At 32.0% G+C, this 14,358-nt stretch overlaps 1 protein-coding gene and 1 pseudogene across 1 annotated transcript; one reads left to right on the top strand and one right to left on the bottom strand.

Annotated features, from left to right (window-relative positions):
• The first annotated feature begins 6,352 nt into the window (after positions 1 to 6,352).
• On the top strand, positions 6,353 to 11,242 carry LOC102602006 (uncharacterized transporter C5D6.04-like; annotated as a pseudogene).
• Positions 11,243 to 13,364: 2,122 nt separating this feature from the next.
• LOC102603805 (uncharacterized) lies at positions 13,365 to 14,351 on the bottom strand (the record flags this gene model as incomplete). The annotated part of the gene is made up of 1 exon (XM_015306652.1): positions 13,365 to 14,351. A coding segment is annotated over one exon (816 nt), but the record flags the coding sequence as incomplete, so codon positions are not given.
• Between the last annotated feature and the right edge of the window lie 7 nt (positions 14,352 to 14,358).

The following is a 14,358-nucleotide window of genomic DNA, read 5'->3' as shown; positions in this document are numbered from 1 at the left end:
AGTAATTTTTGAAATTTTAGCGAGATAAGGCACAAGTACCCCCTAAACTATGATCGAAATCCCAGAGGCACACCTTAACTAAATTAATGTCCTATTACCCCTCCCCCCCCCCCAAGCCCATTTTTTGTAATTTTGTACACCTTTTTAGCTTACGTGCACTACCAGAAAAGTGTGAATTACATGGGGATTAGAATGAAAATCAGTAGGAAACTTATTTTTTTGCAAATTTTCATGCTAATCCCCAAGAAAATCCCTATGTAATTCACACTTCTCTTGTAGTGGTGGCATCCAAACATCTCCAACGCGCCTCAATTGTCACATAAGCCAAAATGTGTATAAAATTACAAAACAAATTAGTTCAGGGGGTAATGGGACCTTAGTTTAGTTAAGGTGTGTCTCTGAAATTTCGGTCATAGTGTAGGGGTACTTGTGCCTTTCCCCAAATTTTAGCTAAAATTTTGGTAACGGAAATAGCTGAATGGTCATTTCTTATCATTTTTTCTATATTTTACTTGATTGAAATGGTTCTAAATAATAAAAGGTGTTCATTTCAGTTGTTTGCCCTAAACCTAATAGATTTATCAAATAAAAAGGGAGAAACTATTTAATTTCACAACATTGCTACCATAGTTATTAATTGTCTCTATATATTGAAATAATTAAATTTTGACTCACTAATTAATAATTTCATATCACATTTTAAGTAGATACACCTGGATACATATTTTTGCTACCAGATATACTGAAATAGTGAGAAAGACGAGCAATAGAACATAAAGGAGGCGAGCGAGATTTGTTTGTATATCTCAAATACATGTGAATCGCACTGGATACATGTATTTGATGTGATACTTTTTCTACATTTTTGGATTTAAATGTAAGTGTGTATGTGTGTATATATATATGTGTATATATATATATAAAAAACTTTTTATGTAGTTTTTATATATGTAAAAAAATTATTAAAAAAAACAAAATTTTCATGTCTAAATTCACAATCAAAACTAAATTATTTGACTCTTAAAATTTGAATGATGTCATATATATTGGGACTGAAAAAAAAGATAAAATGGATTAAACAAAAATAATAAAATACCTTTCAACATTTGTGACTTGTGACAATGAAGTATCACAATCTCCATGCTCTCCCTCTATTTTGTAACTCATGACTTCATAATTAAAGGACATTCATATCTCTTCATATTAATGTATATGTTTTTTACGACATGTATTTTGAAGTAGTAGGCATGGCTTATGTAATTATTTGATACCATGTATAATTTCTTACTTTAATGACAATTAAAAGCCAAAAAATGAACTTCTTTTTATGAAAGTTTAAATAAGTCTTTTATGGTGTTAATTAGTATACATCTGATTATTGGAAATGATGATCACATTAATTGCATAAATTAATTATGTGAATGAAGAAAAGAATTCTTGAAATTGTCCATCATTCATTCAATAAATAGAAGATTAGATCTTTATTTTACTTTAGTACTTATCATCCTAGATTTAGTTTGGTATATACTATGTTCTAGTTCTAATGTTAATCTTTTTTTTTCTTTTTGTGGATAACTAGATGAAGTATGTATTGTCAAATTCAATTGTTGAAAAATCAAATTTTATCCAATTGTGGCACAATTTTGTGTATTAAATGGACCACCAACATGAACTATTTGACTAGTTTTGAGTTTTGTCTCTCTCATTAGCAAGCCCAATAATAAAATTGTACAACTTTATTTTACAAATGATTGAATAAATATAAATAGTCTGAAATATATTATTTACTCCCTATCTATTCTAATTTGGTTGTTTTGTTTTGACTTAATACGGAGTTTAAGACAACAAAAAAAATATTCTTTAATTTGTTGTTTTAAACATAACATGTGAAAAATTGAAATTAAAGAATTGCCAGAAAATAATAAAAAATATTCTTTTTGAAACGGTCTAGAAATAGAAGTATGACAAAAACAATTGTTTGATTAATTCACTGATTTTGCTTAATTTCTCAGACTAATCAGTTGGCATGACTTGTGTAGTCATTTGATATCATGTATAATTTGTTACTTTGGTGACAATTAAAAGCTAGAAATGAATCTTTTTTGTCAAAAGTTCATAAATGAGTCTAATTTTATGGTGTTAATATATAAGAGAAACTACCTAACTATCTGAATATTCCTATCGTATTTATTAATTTTTTCTATAATTTAAAATAATTATACTTTATATTACAAATTAATAATTTTATACCAAATTTCAAGTCAGATACACCTAGATAAATATTTTTTTGCTACCAGATACACTGAAATAGAGAGAGAGGCGTGCGAGAACAGGAAGGAGGCGAGCGAGATCTGCCTATGTATTACATGTATATGTGAATCACGCTAATATATCTAGGTAGTGTGATTCGTATGTATCTGGAATACCAGATACATAGGAGAGCAATGAACGACATTTCTCAATGTATCCAAGATACATACGAATCCACTTGAATATAGTGTATCTAGACAAATTACACCTAATTTTGATCTCATGTATCCTGAGATATATGTATCTGGACATACACACCAAAATTGGTAAAATTCGTAATATTGCAAATTAACATGAATCTAAATAATTAACTCCTAAATTAGTGAGATTTTTGCGAGTATCCGTAATATATATTTGATAATAAAAAATAATCATCACATTAATTGCATAATTAATTAAGTGAATGGACGAATGAAACAAACTTTGAAATTGCCAACCACTCAATAATATTCCCTTTGTCCATAATTACTTGTCCATATTTCCTTTTTTAGTTGTCTCTAATTACTTGTCCATTTTGATTTTTGACAAATCAAGAAAGGACAAAAAAAAAATTCTCTATTATACCCTCAATTTATTACTTTGAAAAATGTAGAACTTCTTGAAAATCTTAAGTTTTTAATTCATCCAATTCAGAATTAATAAAGGTAAAATGGTAAACTCACTATATCAATTATTGTTTTCTTAATAGGTGTGTCAATTCAAAAGTGGACAAGTAATTAGGGACAAAGGGAGTAGAAGGCTAGGCCTCCCTTTGAAAACACTTAGGGGTCATTTGGTACAAAAATTAATAACGCATGGATTAATAATGCATGGATTAGTAGTGCAAGGATTGGTAATACAAGATTTATTTTTATCAAGTGTTCGGTTCCTTGTTTCCCACCTCATCTTGTGTTTGGATTAAAACTCTATAAAAAGTTTCTTTCCAATTACACCCTTGAATTATTATGTAATTGGGTCAAGGTAGATAATTGCCGGACAATATTATTTTTCTGTGGCTTTCTAACTAGCTAGGAGAAGAACAATTTTATTGTCATGTTTGCTATTTTTTTTCACTTGAATTATTTGAGGATAAATAATTGTCATCTTAATAAATTGATCACTCACAAAAATGTTAATTTTCAATTTAAAAAAGATAAACCATCTACTTTTAAAATCGAAAAGACGGTAAACAATTGTAAATTGAATAAATCATCTATATTTACACATAAAAATTATAAGTTGTAGTTTAAGATAGATGTATGCAATTTTATAAAATATTCAAAATAAAAATAATTAGAAATCTATCTATATATATATATATATTATATCACAAACGTTATGTGATTATATATTTGCATTTTTAATTAGTAAATATTAAACAACTCACATTTCAAATATTGTATTGATTTGTATCGAATTTATATAGTAACAAACAACACTCTCCAAATAATTTGTAAGCTAATTTATTTGAATAAATTTACTAGTACAAATATAAATATAAAACATAAAATCAAGAAAATAAACAAAATAATTAAAATGATTTGAGGAATATTTTTGTCTTTACATAGACTTATCTCATGGTATTAAATCCTATGTATTACTAATACCTCCAAATGGAACATATTAGTAATAGATCCTATAATACCATGTAGGATGTATAACTAATCCATACATAGGCCCAAATTCCTAGCAAACATAGTACTAAATAATATCATACATAATACATGGACTATCTCTTCTAATACCACCTACCAAACGACCCCTTATGATCATCCTACGGTTTGGATTGGCTTAAAAAAAGTAACTTCTAAGTTTAAAAAAAAAGCCAAACATAAATGACTTTTAAGTCAAAAAATAAAAAGTAGGGAGAAACTTACTTTTATTTTTAACATTGTCAAACACTTTCTAACTTATTTTAAATCATTTTTTGACTTATTTTAAGTTATTTTAATATTCGTCAAACAATGGCAGAAGTTAAAAATTGACTTAAAAATAAATTTGACCAACTTTAAGTTAATCCAAACACCCTCTAAAGTAGTTTGGTAAACACCCTTTAAAGTAGTTTGGTATGGTATATTCTGATTTGAATATTTGTTTTTTCATCTTTTAGTTTACACCCAAAAAAAAGTATGTAATGTCAACTTCAATAGTTAAAAATTAAATTTTGTCCTATTATAGCACGATTTATTGTATTAATAAATAATTGGACCATTGACATGAACATCAACATGCTATATTCTTAATCTAATATTTGTTTTTTCATACCCAAATAAAGTATGTACTATCAACTTCAATAGTTAAAAATTAAATTTTAAAAATCAGTGATTCGTTATTTTAAAAATAAATTTTTACTTTTATTTCTCACTTTAATGATATAAGAAAAAATTATATATTTATTTTTAATATTAATTATTTATTTTTTAAAATTTAAATATTAAATATCAATTAATAAGTATTATGAACTTTCTACGTGTGTGGCCATATTATTACTTCAAATTCCCAACATGTGACTAACAAAAGTGCACGAAGTGAGTAATATAAACCATACAATAGTGTCCACTTTAATTTCTGTACTTTCGAATTACATGCGTACAATATGAAATAGGGCAAATGCAAAATTCCAGGGTAGGTGAAAAATAATATGGAAAATTTGAGGGTTGGTGAATAATGATTATTTCGATTCGTCTAAATTTAATTCAATCAGTGTCGCACAACGCTCACGTACAATTCGGTGGAATCAATAATTTTCGCTAAATAATAACAACAATAATATATCAAGTAATGTAAATGTTGTCTAAATATATTTCGTTTATTTTTACTTGTCTACTTTAGATTTTACATGTTTTTAAAAAAATAATGATAATATTTTTTTTTATTTTATCATAATATTTATGTTAATTGATGTATATATTTTTAGATTTTTAAAAAATAATTTGGAGAAAAATAATTAATATTAAGGATGAAAATGAAAAAATAGTTTTTTTCTTGACATGTAAAAAATAAAAATTATTTTTACTATAATAAATAAATAAAAATGAACGAATAATATAAAATAAAACAAAAAATTCACTAAATTTGCAATAAATAGTAAGTTTGGACTAATAATTTTACAAAAAGTTCAGGGTGATTTTTTTTTAAAATTAAACCCAACAAAAACAATAACAATAACATACGTAATGTAAGCAAACCATCCTACCTCATAGAAATTTAAAAAAAAAAAAAAAATTGAAAGATCTTTAATTTAAATAATTTATCTGAAACCGTTCAATGATGTGATGACAGAGAAAGAAAGAGGGGATTTTCTTAGAATTTAATATATATATATATCAAGTTACTGAATTCGATTGAACAAATACATGTATATACCTTCTTATATGTTGTGCATTTATTATTATTGGGTACCCTTATTCTCTTCTTCAAGCAATTCCCTTATCTGTTGCTGTTAAGTTGCTGTCATTTTTTTGGCTTTAATTCCATTATTTATTTCTCTGAAGTTGTTGTCATTATTTTAATTTAATATTTTATATTTGTATTGAAGTTCGATAAAATTTAAATTCTCTCACTGCACAATAGCCACCCAAAGGAATTTTTTTCATTTCTAGGGACTCAAAACTGAGAACTCTAGTTAAGGATGAATTACATTGGGCAAGCAAAAATTTTCACTAACAAAGTTCAAAATATGAAAAGGAAACACACGATTAGATTCAACCTCTATTATATATATACATAAAAAATAACTTTAATTTATGTGTAATTTTCTGTCAAACGAAGTTCGGATGTACCCCTCAACTCTACCTGACTCCGCCTTGACGTGAATAGATCTCAAACCGTACCACAACCTATGTTGGTGAAGTTGTTGTCACCAACAAGAATTTTGGTGGAACGGTAAGTACTACTTCATTCTTAACCTCACAAGTTCAAATACTCTGAATACAAAATCGTCTTTATTAGAAAGCGTTTTACCCCAATGCGAGACCCGAGGTAGTCATTGTCATGCAAATGCCTTAGGTCCCCATATTTCTCCAGTATTTAATTCCTCTTAAAGTTCCTCACCTAATGAATTAGGTATCCATTTTTTCAAAATTCCCTGTAAAGGAGTTAGGTACCCATTTGTGCAACGATAGTCCAATTGATATTTATATGGGTCGATGAGAGAAGAAAAATTATTATTCATTTCGATTAAGTTTCCTTCCTATTAATCTCGAAGTTCTTCTCAAAATACAGGGAAAAGATTCTACTTTAAAATTAAAGATCGTGGTTCTCGAACGAGCAATAGAACAGAAATTCAGGTGAAATTTACTTTTTAGTCAACTTCAGTAGAATTGGATGACTTTATGTAACAAAAAATAAAACAAATGACTTATGTGTGATAAATTTTAAAGTTAGATAACTTTTATGTGATATAAAATAAATAAGTTATTAGAGAATTCACTTATGTGGAATAAATATTCCTTCCTATTAATCTCGAAGTTCGAAATGATTTAGTTTTAGAGCTAAAGATCGTAGTTCTTGAACGAGCTAACTTAACTTAAATAAGAGGAAATAAGTTAATTTGCATTTTTTAGTTTTCTTTGATTTTTTGTTTGTAAATTCTATTGTTGAGTTTCAGTATCATTGTGTGATGTATTTTGATTTTTTTTTTAATAGGCGTAATATGCAAACACATACTCAAACTTGGTCTTAGCTGACAAGTAAGCATTCCAACTTTGAGAGTGCACGTCTAGACGACTCAACTTGATCCTCTGTTTCATCGTTCACACGAAAGGAACTCGATATGGGGCTTTTGGATCTCTTAGTTGCAGCATCAATGCCAGTTATTCAAATTCTTTTGATAACAGCACTTGGACTAGCTCTTGCATTAGATCGTTTCGCCATACTAGGAGAGGATGCAAGGAAGCATTTGAATAATGTGAGTATATATTTCATGTTTCGTAGTTTGCTCGTTGATTCCCATTTTACTCGTTTCTTGTACGTGAATTTGCTAGTTTACTCCGTCCTCTGCACTACTACCATGCCATTTAAGAGCGGAAAATTATACTGTTTATACATGGTTAAAATATTATGCATATATAGTAGATGTTGAAACCTCTTCAGCTTCTTCGTGTGTTTAGTTATTCATATTTTGAAGAGGTGTCCACCAAGGCTAGAACAGACGAGAAGAATCACCTAGTGTTTTTTGTCGACCTCATGTTGTCAACTCACTTTATGTGGTTAATTCTGTCATAGAAAATTGATGTTTCCTGTTGTATACTTTTCTATGAACAGATTGTGTTTTACATATGCAATCCATCTCTGATTTCAAGCAACTTATCCAAAACAATTACATACGAAAGCATGAAACGATTGTGAGTTTTCGAGATTTCTTATCTCTTGTGTTGTTATGTGTACCCTGTCTGTCCCATTAACTCAGTCTATTATTGTAGGTGGTTCATGCCTTTGAATATCTTCATCACTTTTATTGTTGGTTCGATTCTTGCTTGGGTTGTCAATCAAATAACAAAACCTCCTAAACATCTACGAGGCCTCGTTATAGGCTGCTGTGCTGCAGGTATGTATAACCAGAAAGAACATCAGTCACGAAGACGACTATTGTTCAAGTTAATATGATGCTTGTAATTGGTTTTCATGTTCATTTTGAACTTATAGGTGACAACTTGACATTAGTATTCTCGCCAAAATTAAGTATTCCATTAGTTTCAGTTTGTTTGTCATACTTTCCGTTTTAGTCCATGACATGTTTAAGACCACGAGAATAAAGAACATTTTGATACATTCTATGTATCCTTAGTTTATGACCTTTCTTGCTTTCTCAAAATTCCATGTCAAGTTAAAACCAGACAAACATGAGTCTTTCTTACTTTCTCCACGTAATTTTGCGCCTACAATGTGAACAGGAAACATGGGCAACATGCTTCTCATCATAATTCCAGCTGTTTGTAAGGAGAAAGGAAGCCCATTCGGAGTGCCTGATATTTGCCATACATATGGTATGGGTTATGCTTCCCTTTCAATGGCGGTATGTGTTTTAATCGATTAGTTTGCTTCACAATACTTTCATGTTTGGGATGGTCTCCGATGTAAAATTGTGGTGTTGAATGCTCCATGTCTCCATCTGTTTCAATTTGTTTGTCTGGTTTTGACTTGAGTCGGAGTTATTGCAACAGAGGTAGTATCAGCTATGAGCTACCTCTTCACTCCGAAGAAAAAAACACTCAATAGCAAAAACTATTAACTTTTCATGAAAGGGAAATCTAATGCAATGTTTCTCTGGTGATTTCTCTTCTTCAGGTATGCGCGGTTTTTCTATGATCTTATGTGTATAATATAGTCAGAATATCATCAAGTAAGAGCCCCGAAGAGGTTGAAGTTGTTAACGATTCCTCCATAAGTAAATCTGCCAGAGAAAGCTCCATAGCAGAACTCGGGGTCTCTACGGAGCCACTGCTTCAGACAAATGACTTAGCATTATCAGAGCACCAATCTGAACAACTTGCATTGCCCTCTACTAGATTTGACGATAAATCTCAGGTTGATTATGGATCACATTTCAATCATGCATACTTGAAACTAACTAGTCCCTCCGTTTCAATCTGTTTGTCTTACTTTCATTTTGTTTTTTTCCTTTTTTAACAACTCTTTAATTTCAACTTTCCACGTGACATAATGAGTGATCATTTAAGACAAGTGTGCTTTGAATTTTGATCTCTGAGTTCCTGTAACAGGTTTCACTATGGACTAAATCGAGACAGTACATGGGAGTGCTTTCAAAGAAGATGAACCTGAAGAAATTATTAGCCCCTTCTACCTGCGGAGCGGTATTCTCCCACTGTTATTCTATCTGTGTTCTGAACTACTTTGTATTGCGTGATTGTGTTAGTTCGTATCTAGGACGTGTAATTTGTTGGATGTTTCCGTCAATATGAAAGGGAATTCAGGGTTCGTCTTGTTTACGATCTAGTTATTGTGAGATCAGTAGTATTGACTATTGGCCTTGTATAGATTGCAGGTTTTGTTGTTGGACTTATACCTCAGATCAGAAATGCAGTTATAGGTGATGCAGCTCCTCTTCATGTGATTCAAGATACAGCTTTGATACTTGGGTATGAGACTCTCTTAACTTGTTTAAATAAACTAGCAGAAGGCAGTTTTCGTATCTTAATGCACATATTTAATTTATTCGGAGCTATTAGAGCAGGATCCACTTTTTGGTGAATATGAGTCAAAGCAATAACAAGAACATTTCTAGTAGAACATCTTTCACAATCCCTGGAGAAATGGTTCACTAATAGGCCGAGTTATGAGTCATTCGACTCATTCACATTCAGATTATGAATGTATAAAACAAACACTCAGACTTGGCCTCAACTTAGCAAGTACTATGTACTCCAACTTTGAAAGTGTAAATCTACACATCTCAACTCGTCTCCACTGTGTTAGTTGAACATTTTGAATCCATTGTGCCAAAAATTAGCTTAACCACTTGGAAAGATAGGATGTTTGAACTGAAAAAGGAAAAGTTCAGTGACATAATTAAACAACATAATTTATAAACAAACACTTCAACTTGGCTTCAGCTGACAAGTAAGCACTCGAGCTTTGAGAGTGCATATCTAGACACTTCAACTTGGTCTAAACTCTCAACTGACAACTATATACTCCAACTCATTCTCATTTTGTGTCTAGATGATCATTTTGTAAGTTGAAGTATTCAACTGACAGAGTGAAAACGAGTTGAGGTATCTAGATGTGCATTCTTACTTGCCAACAAAGGTCAAGTTTGAGTGTGTTCACTTAAATTGTCAACCCTTTTGTCTGGTTGAAGAAATTGATATTTACATTTCATCAATGACTGCAGAGATGGAGCTGTTCCGCTTCTAACGCTGATCATGGGAGGTAACCTTTTAAAAGGTTTGAGGGTCTCAGTAGTTCCGAAATCTATTCTTGCTGGCATTATCGTTGTCAAATACATTGCGATGCCTGTGATTGGTATTGGTGTTGTCAAAGGTGCTTCTTGGTTAGGCTTGGTACATGATGATCCATTGTATAAGTTTGTTCTTTTACTTCATTTTGCACTTCCACCAGCAATGAACATTGGTAAGTTGATTCAACAAGTTATGCTTTTGTTCTATTATCATTTTTATTCGAGTTAATGGTGAAAAATACACCTAAAGTATCTGAGTTTTTGAGTTTCAAAACCTAACTGAACTATCAGGTGTGTGAGTTTCCTAGCTGAAATATCATAACCGTTCAGGTAGGAAAAATGAACAATTGATGGTTGAGGTGTGTTTTGAGGAATAGTTAGTGATAGTTCAAGTAGAAAACTCACACACTTGATAGTTCACGTATGAAACTAAAAGTATCGGGATACTTTGGGTGTGTTTTTTGACCCTTCACTCTATTTCTGATAGACCTTCGACTCAAATAAAGCATATAAAAAATTGTATGAAAACAAAATATAGTATCCAATATAAAAAATCAAGCAGAGATTGTTATTTCTTTGTGTATATATCAGTTCATCATCTGTTAATGAACGTATCGTTTGCTTCGTCTTGCTCAATTACGTATAGTTGTTATAGAGAGATTTGACTGTTTACGTGAACGCGGTTTTATTTGCAGCAACCATAACACAGTTGTTTGGAGCTGGTGAGAGCGAGTGTTCAGTGATTATAGTTGTGGACTTATGCATTGGCTTCAGCAGCACTTACACTATGGACAGCATTCTTCATGTGGCTTGTATCATGAGCACACTATTTCTAGAGGAAAAACGCCAAACTCCACGTGTGAGATTATACTGGATATGTTATTATTGTTTGAGAAAAAACAGAGATTAGAAATGAATTAAATGACTAGGAGAAAAAATGATGGTTCTACTTATGTACAATAAGGATTTGCACCCCAAAAATGGGAAATATGTATCGGTTGTTTACATCGAATCAATCTAATTTACCATGGTTAAGCGATTTAAGTTATATTTCTGTAATTATGCTTGCCTTTTCAAACATCTAAAAATATTCAATTAGTAAATCAACTACTCCATATCCAATACATGCTATTAAAATGTCATCAATGAGTTTCTCTTCTATAGCTGGAAAATTTACAAAGAAAAGTTATTAAAAACAATTTTTTATCTCAAAAAATTAAATTTAAAATTGTTCTGTCCATTCAGCAGCTATAACGTTGATTCTGTCGAAAAGCTGTAATTAGAAAAAAGAAAATAGAATTAATAATGTAATTTACAATAACATATCTAGTGTAATCTTACTAGGTGATATCCGAGGGTAGAGTTTACGCGGACTTCACTCTCCATGACAATGCTTGATATGAAGTGGTACTAGTACTTAAAACACAATATTACTCAGTTGAGAATGTGGGGAATGATAGAAAAACCGAATGGATGATAAAACCAGACTTAGTTCACATGGCACAGGGCTCGAACTAGGTCACAAGTCCCTCAACCTTCGCCACTTGAACTAAGCCCTCGGGTGGGATGCAGATTAAAGATTTCAATATACTCGCAAAATGATTCTACTGCTTTCACAGATGTAAAAGGCCAAGCATAGAGGATATCAATGCAACTTTCTTTCCAATACAACAACAACATACCCCGTATATTCCCACAAGTGGGGTCTGGGGAGGGTGGACGTACACAGACGTTACCCCTACAACCAACCTTTGTGGGGTAGAGAGGCTGGCTAATGCAACTTTCTTCCTAATAGCTAAAGGATTCAATCAGAGAAAAGCCAGAAATGGAAAATGATGAATTGCTCCCCTCCATTACATGTAAAAGTAAACAAGACATCCACTTCATTCTAGTACGAAAAGGGGGCCGATCAAGTTGTAGGGGTATCGAATCAATACTTTACTTACCACATATTCAAGCAAGCCACATACTTAGTTACGCAACTTGAATGCATACAAACTAGCAGATAACAACTACGATTCGATCCCAAACAAGTTATGATCAGCTATGAGTCCTCCTTGACCGTGTCACTCCGTTTAAGCTTGAATGTGTACAAACTAGACTAGTAAGAAATTAAAAAGATTTTATACCACCAGAAATAGTTAACCAATAAAATAATCATCAACATATACTTACCACATGGTTAATTAACCTGGTTCTACCTAATAAAACTCTCCCTCTTTTTACTTACCAAAATTTAATTAACTTGGTTCTATGGTTTCGCAGTTAGAACTCGAGACTTTGGATACATCGACTTGACTCCTTGTAGACTGTATCAATCAATATTACCACACCACAATCCTCATTGACCATGTCGCTCCATTTAAGCTTGAACGTATACAAAATTAACAAGATTTTATACCACCGGGAAACAAGTAAGCATTAAAATGATCATCACAACATATACTTTCATAAACAAAATGGGGTAAAATATGGTTTTAAGATCAATCTATGTTACATTATGATCAAATTCTGTACAGTACCAAAAGGGAGATTGTCTCACCGGCATAGAAGAGCTACAACACACATCCAACCTATCACGAAATTGCGATTCATGGGACTTCAACATCACAGGCAATGACAAGCACACACCTTTCTCAACACACATCATATACCTTGGCTTTATCCTATTCTCTAAGCTAAACGAGAAATATTTTGAATGTATACAAACTAGCAAATAACAACTACGTTCCAAGCAAGTTGTGGTCACCTATGAATCCTTATTGACCATGTCGCTCCATTTAAGCTTGAACGTATACAAAATTAACAAGATTTTATACCACCGGGAAACAAGTAAGCATTAAAATGATCATCACAACATATACTTTCATAAACAAAATGGGGTAAAATATGGTTTTAAGATCAATCTATGTTACATTATGATCAAATTCTGTACAGTACCAAAAGGGAGATTGTCTCACCGGCATAGAAGAGCTACAACAAACTTCCAGCCTATCACGAAATCGCGATTCATGGGACTTCAACATCACAGGCAATGACAAGCACACACCTTTCTCAACACACATCATATACCTTGGCTTTATCCTATTCTCTAAGCTAAACGAGAAATATTTTGAATGTATACAAACTAGCAAATAACAACTACGTTCCAAGCAAGTTGTGGTCACCTATGAATCCTTATTGACCATGTCGCTCCATTTAAGCTTGAATGTATACGAAATTAACAAGATTTTACACCACCAGGAAACAGATAACCGATAAAATGATCATCAAACATAAAAATTTTATAAACAAAATGGGGCAAAAATATGGTTTTAACTTCAATCTATGTTACATTATGATCAAATTTTGTACAATACCAAAAGGGAGATTGTCTCACCGGCATAGAAGAGCTACAACAAACTTCCAGCCTATCACGAAATCGCGATTCATGGGACTTCAACATCACAGGCAATGACAAGCATACACCTTTCTCAACACACATCATATGCCTTGGCTTTATCCTCTTCTCTAAACTAAACGAGAAATACTGAGGAAACACATTCAATTCCATCATCTCCCTCCCCATTTCCACCACAAAGTAATCGAATTTCGGCTCCAAATTCTCCTCTATACTGTAACAAAACAACGAAGGAAACCTCCGAAACATCACTTTCGCATCTCTCCTAGAAAACCCAATTCTCTGAAAGTAATCCAATCGCGGTATAAACTTGGTCTCCACAGAACAAGATAGCAAACTCGTACATTTTGAAACATCTTCGATACCAATACTACTCTGTAAAAAGTAAAGGGTCGGTCGGAGATGCTTGTCTACACACTTTGTGAGTAGCCGGGGTCGTCGACGGAGAACACCCGGAAGATTTTCTCCGGTGACATGAACTTCCCGGAGCAAAAAAGTGACGGCAGGTCTAAGGGTGGTGGAAATTGGAGCTGTTAAAATCTCCGGGCACATATGTAAAACTCTCCGAACATCAAGAATGGTGAGGTTAAGGGAATAAAGGAAGTGAATAACTGATTTGAGATGAGATAAAGAGGAAGAAATGATAAATGGTTGTGAAGTCAGGCAATGTAAAGAGTCTATGCCAAGAGAATCCAAAAAAAGAAGTTTTTCATGGAGATGGGAGTTTTTGGGGGTGGGGGTGGGGGTA

The sequence above is a fragment of the Solanum tuberosum genome, unplaced genomic scaffold, assembly GCF_000226075.1.
Source record: "Solanum tuberosum cultivar DM 1-3 516 R44 unplaced genomic scaffold, SolTub_3.0 scf00034, whole genome shotgun sequence".
NCBI lineage: Eukaryota > Viridiplantae > Streptophyta > Magnoliopsida > Solanales > Solanaceae > Solanum > Solanum tuberosum.
Note: the sequence above shows the minus strand (reverse complement) of the source record. Positions and strands in the feature narration are given on the sequence as shown.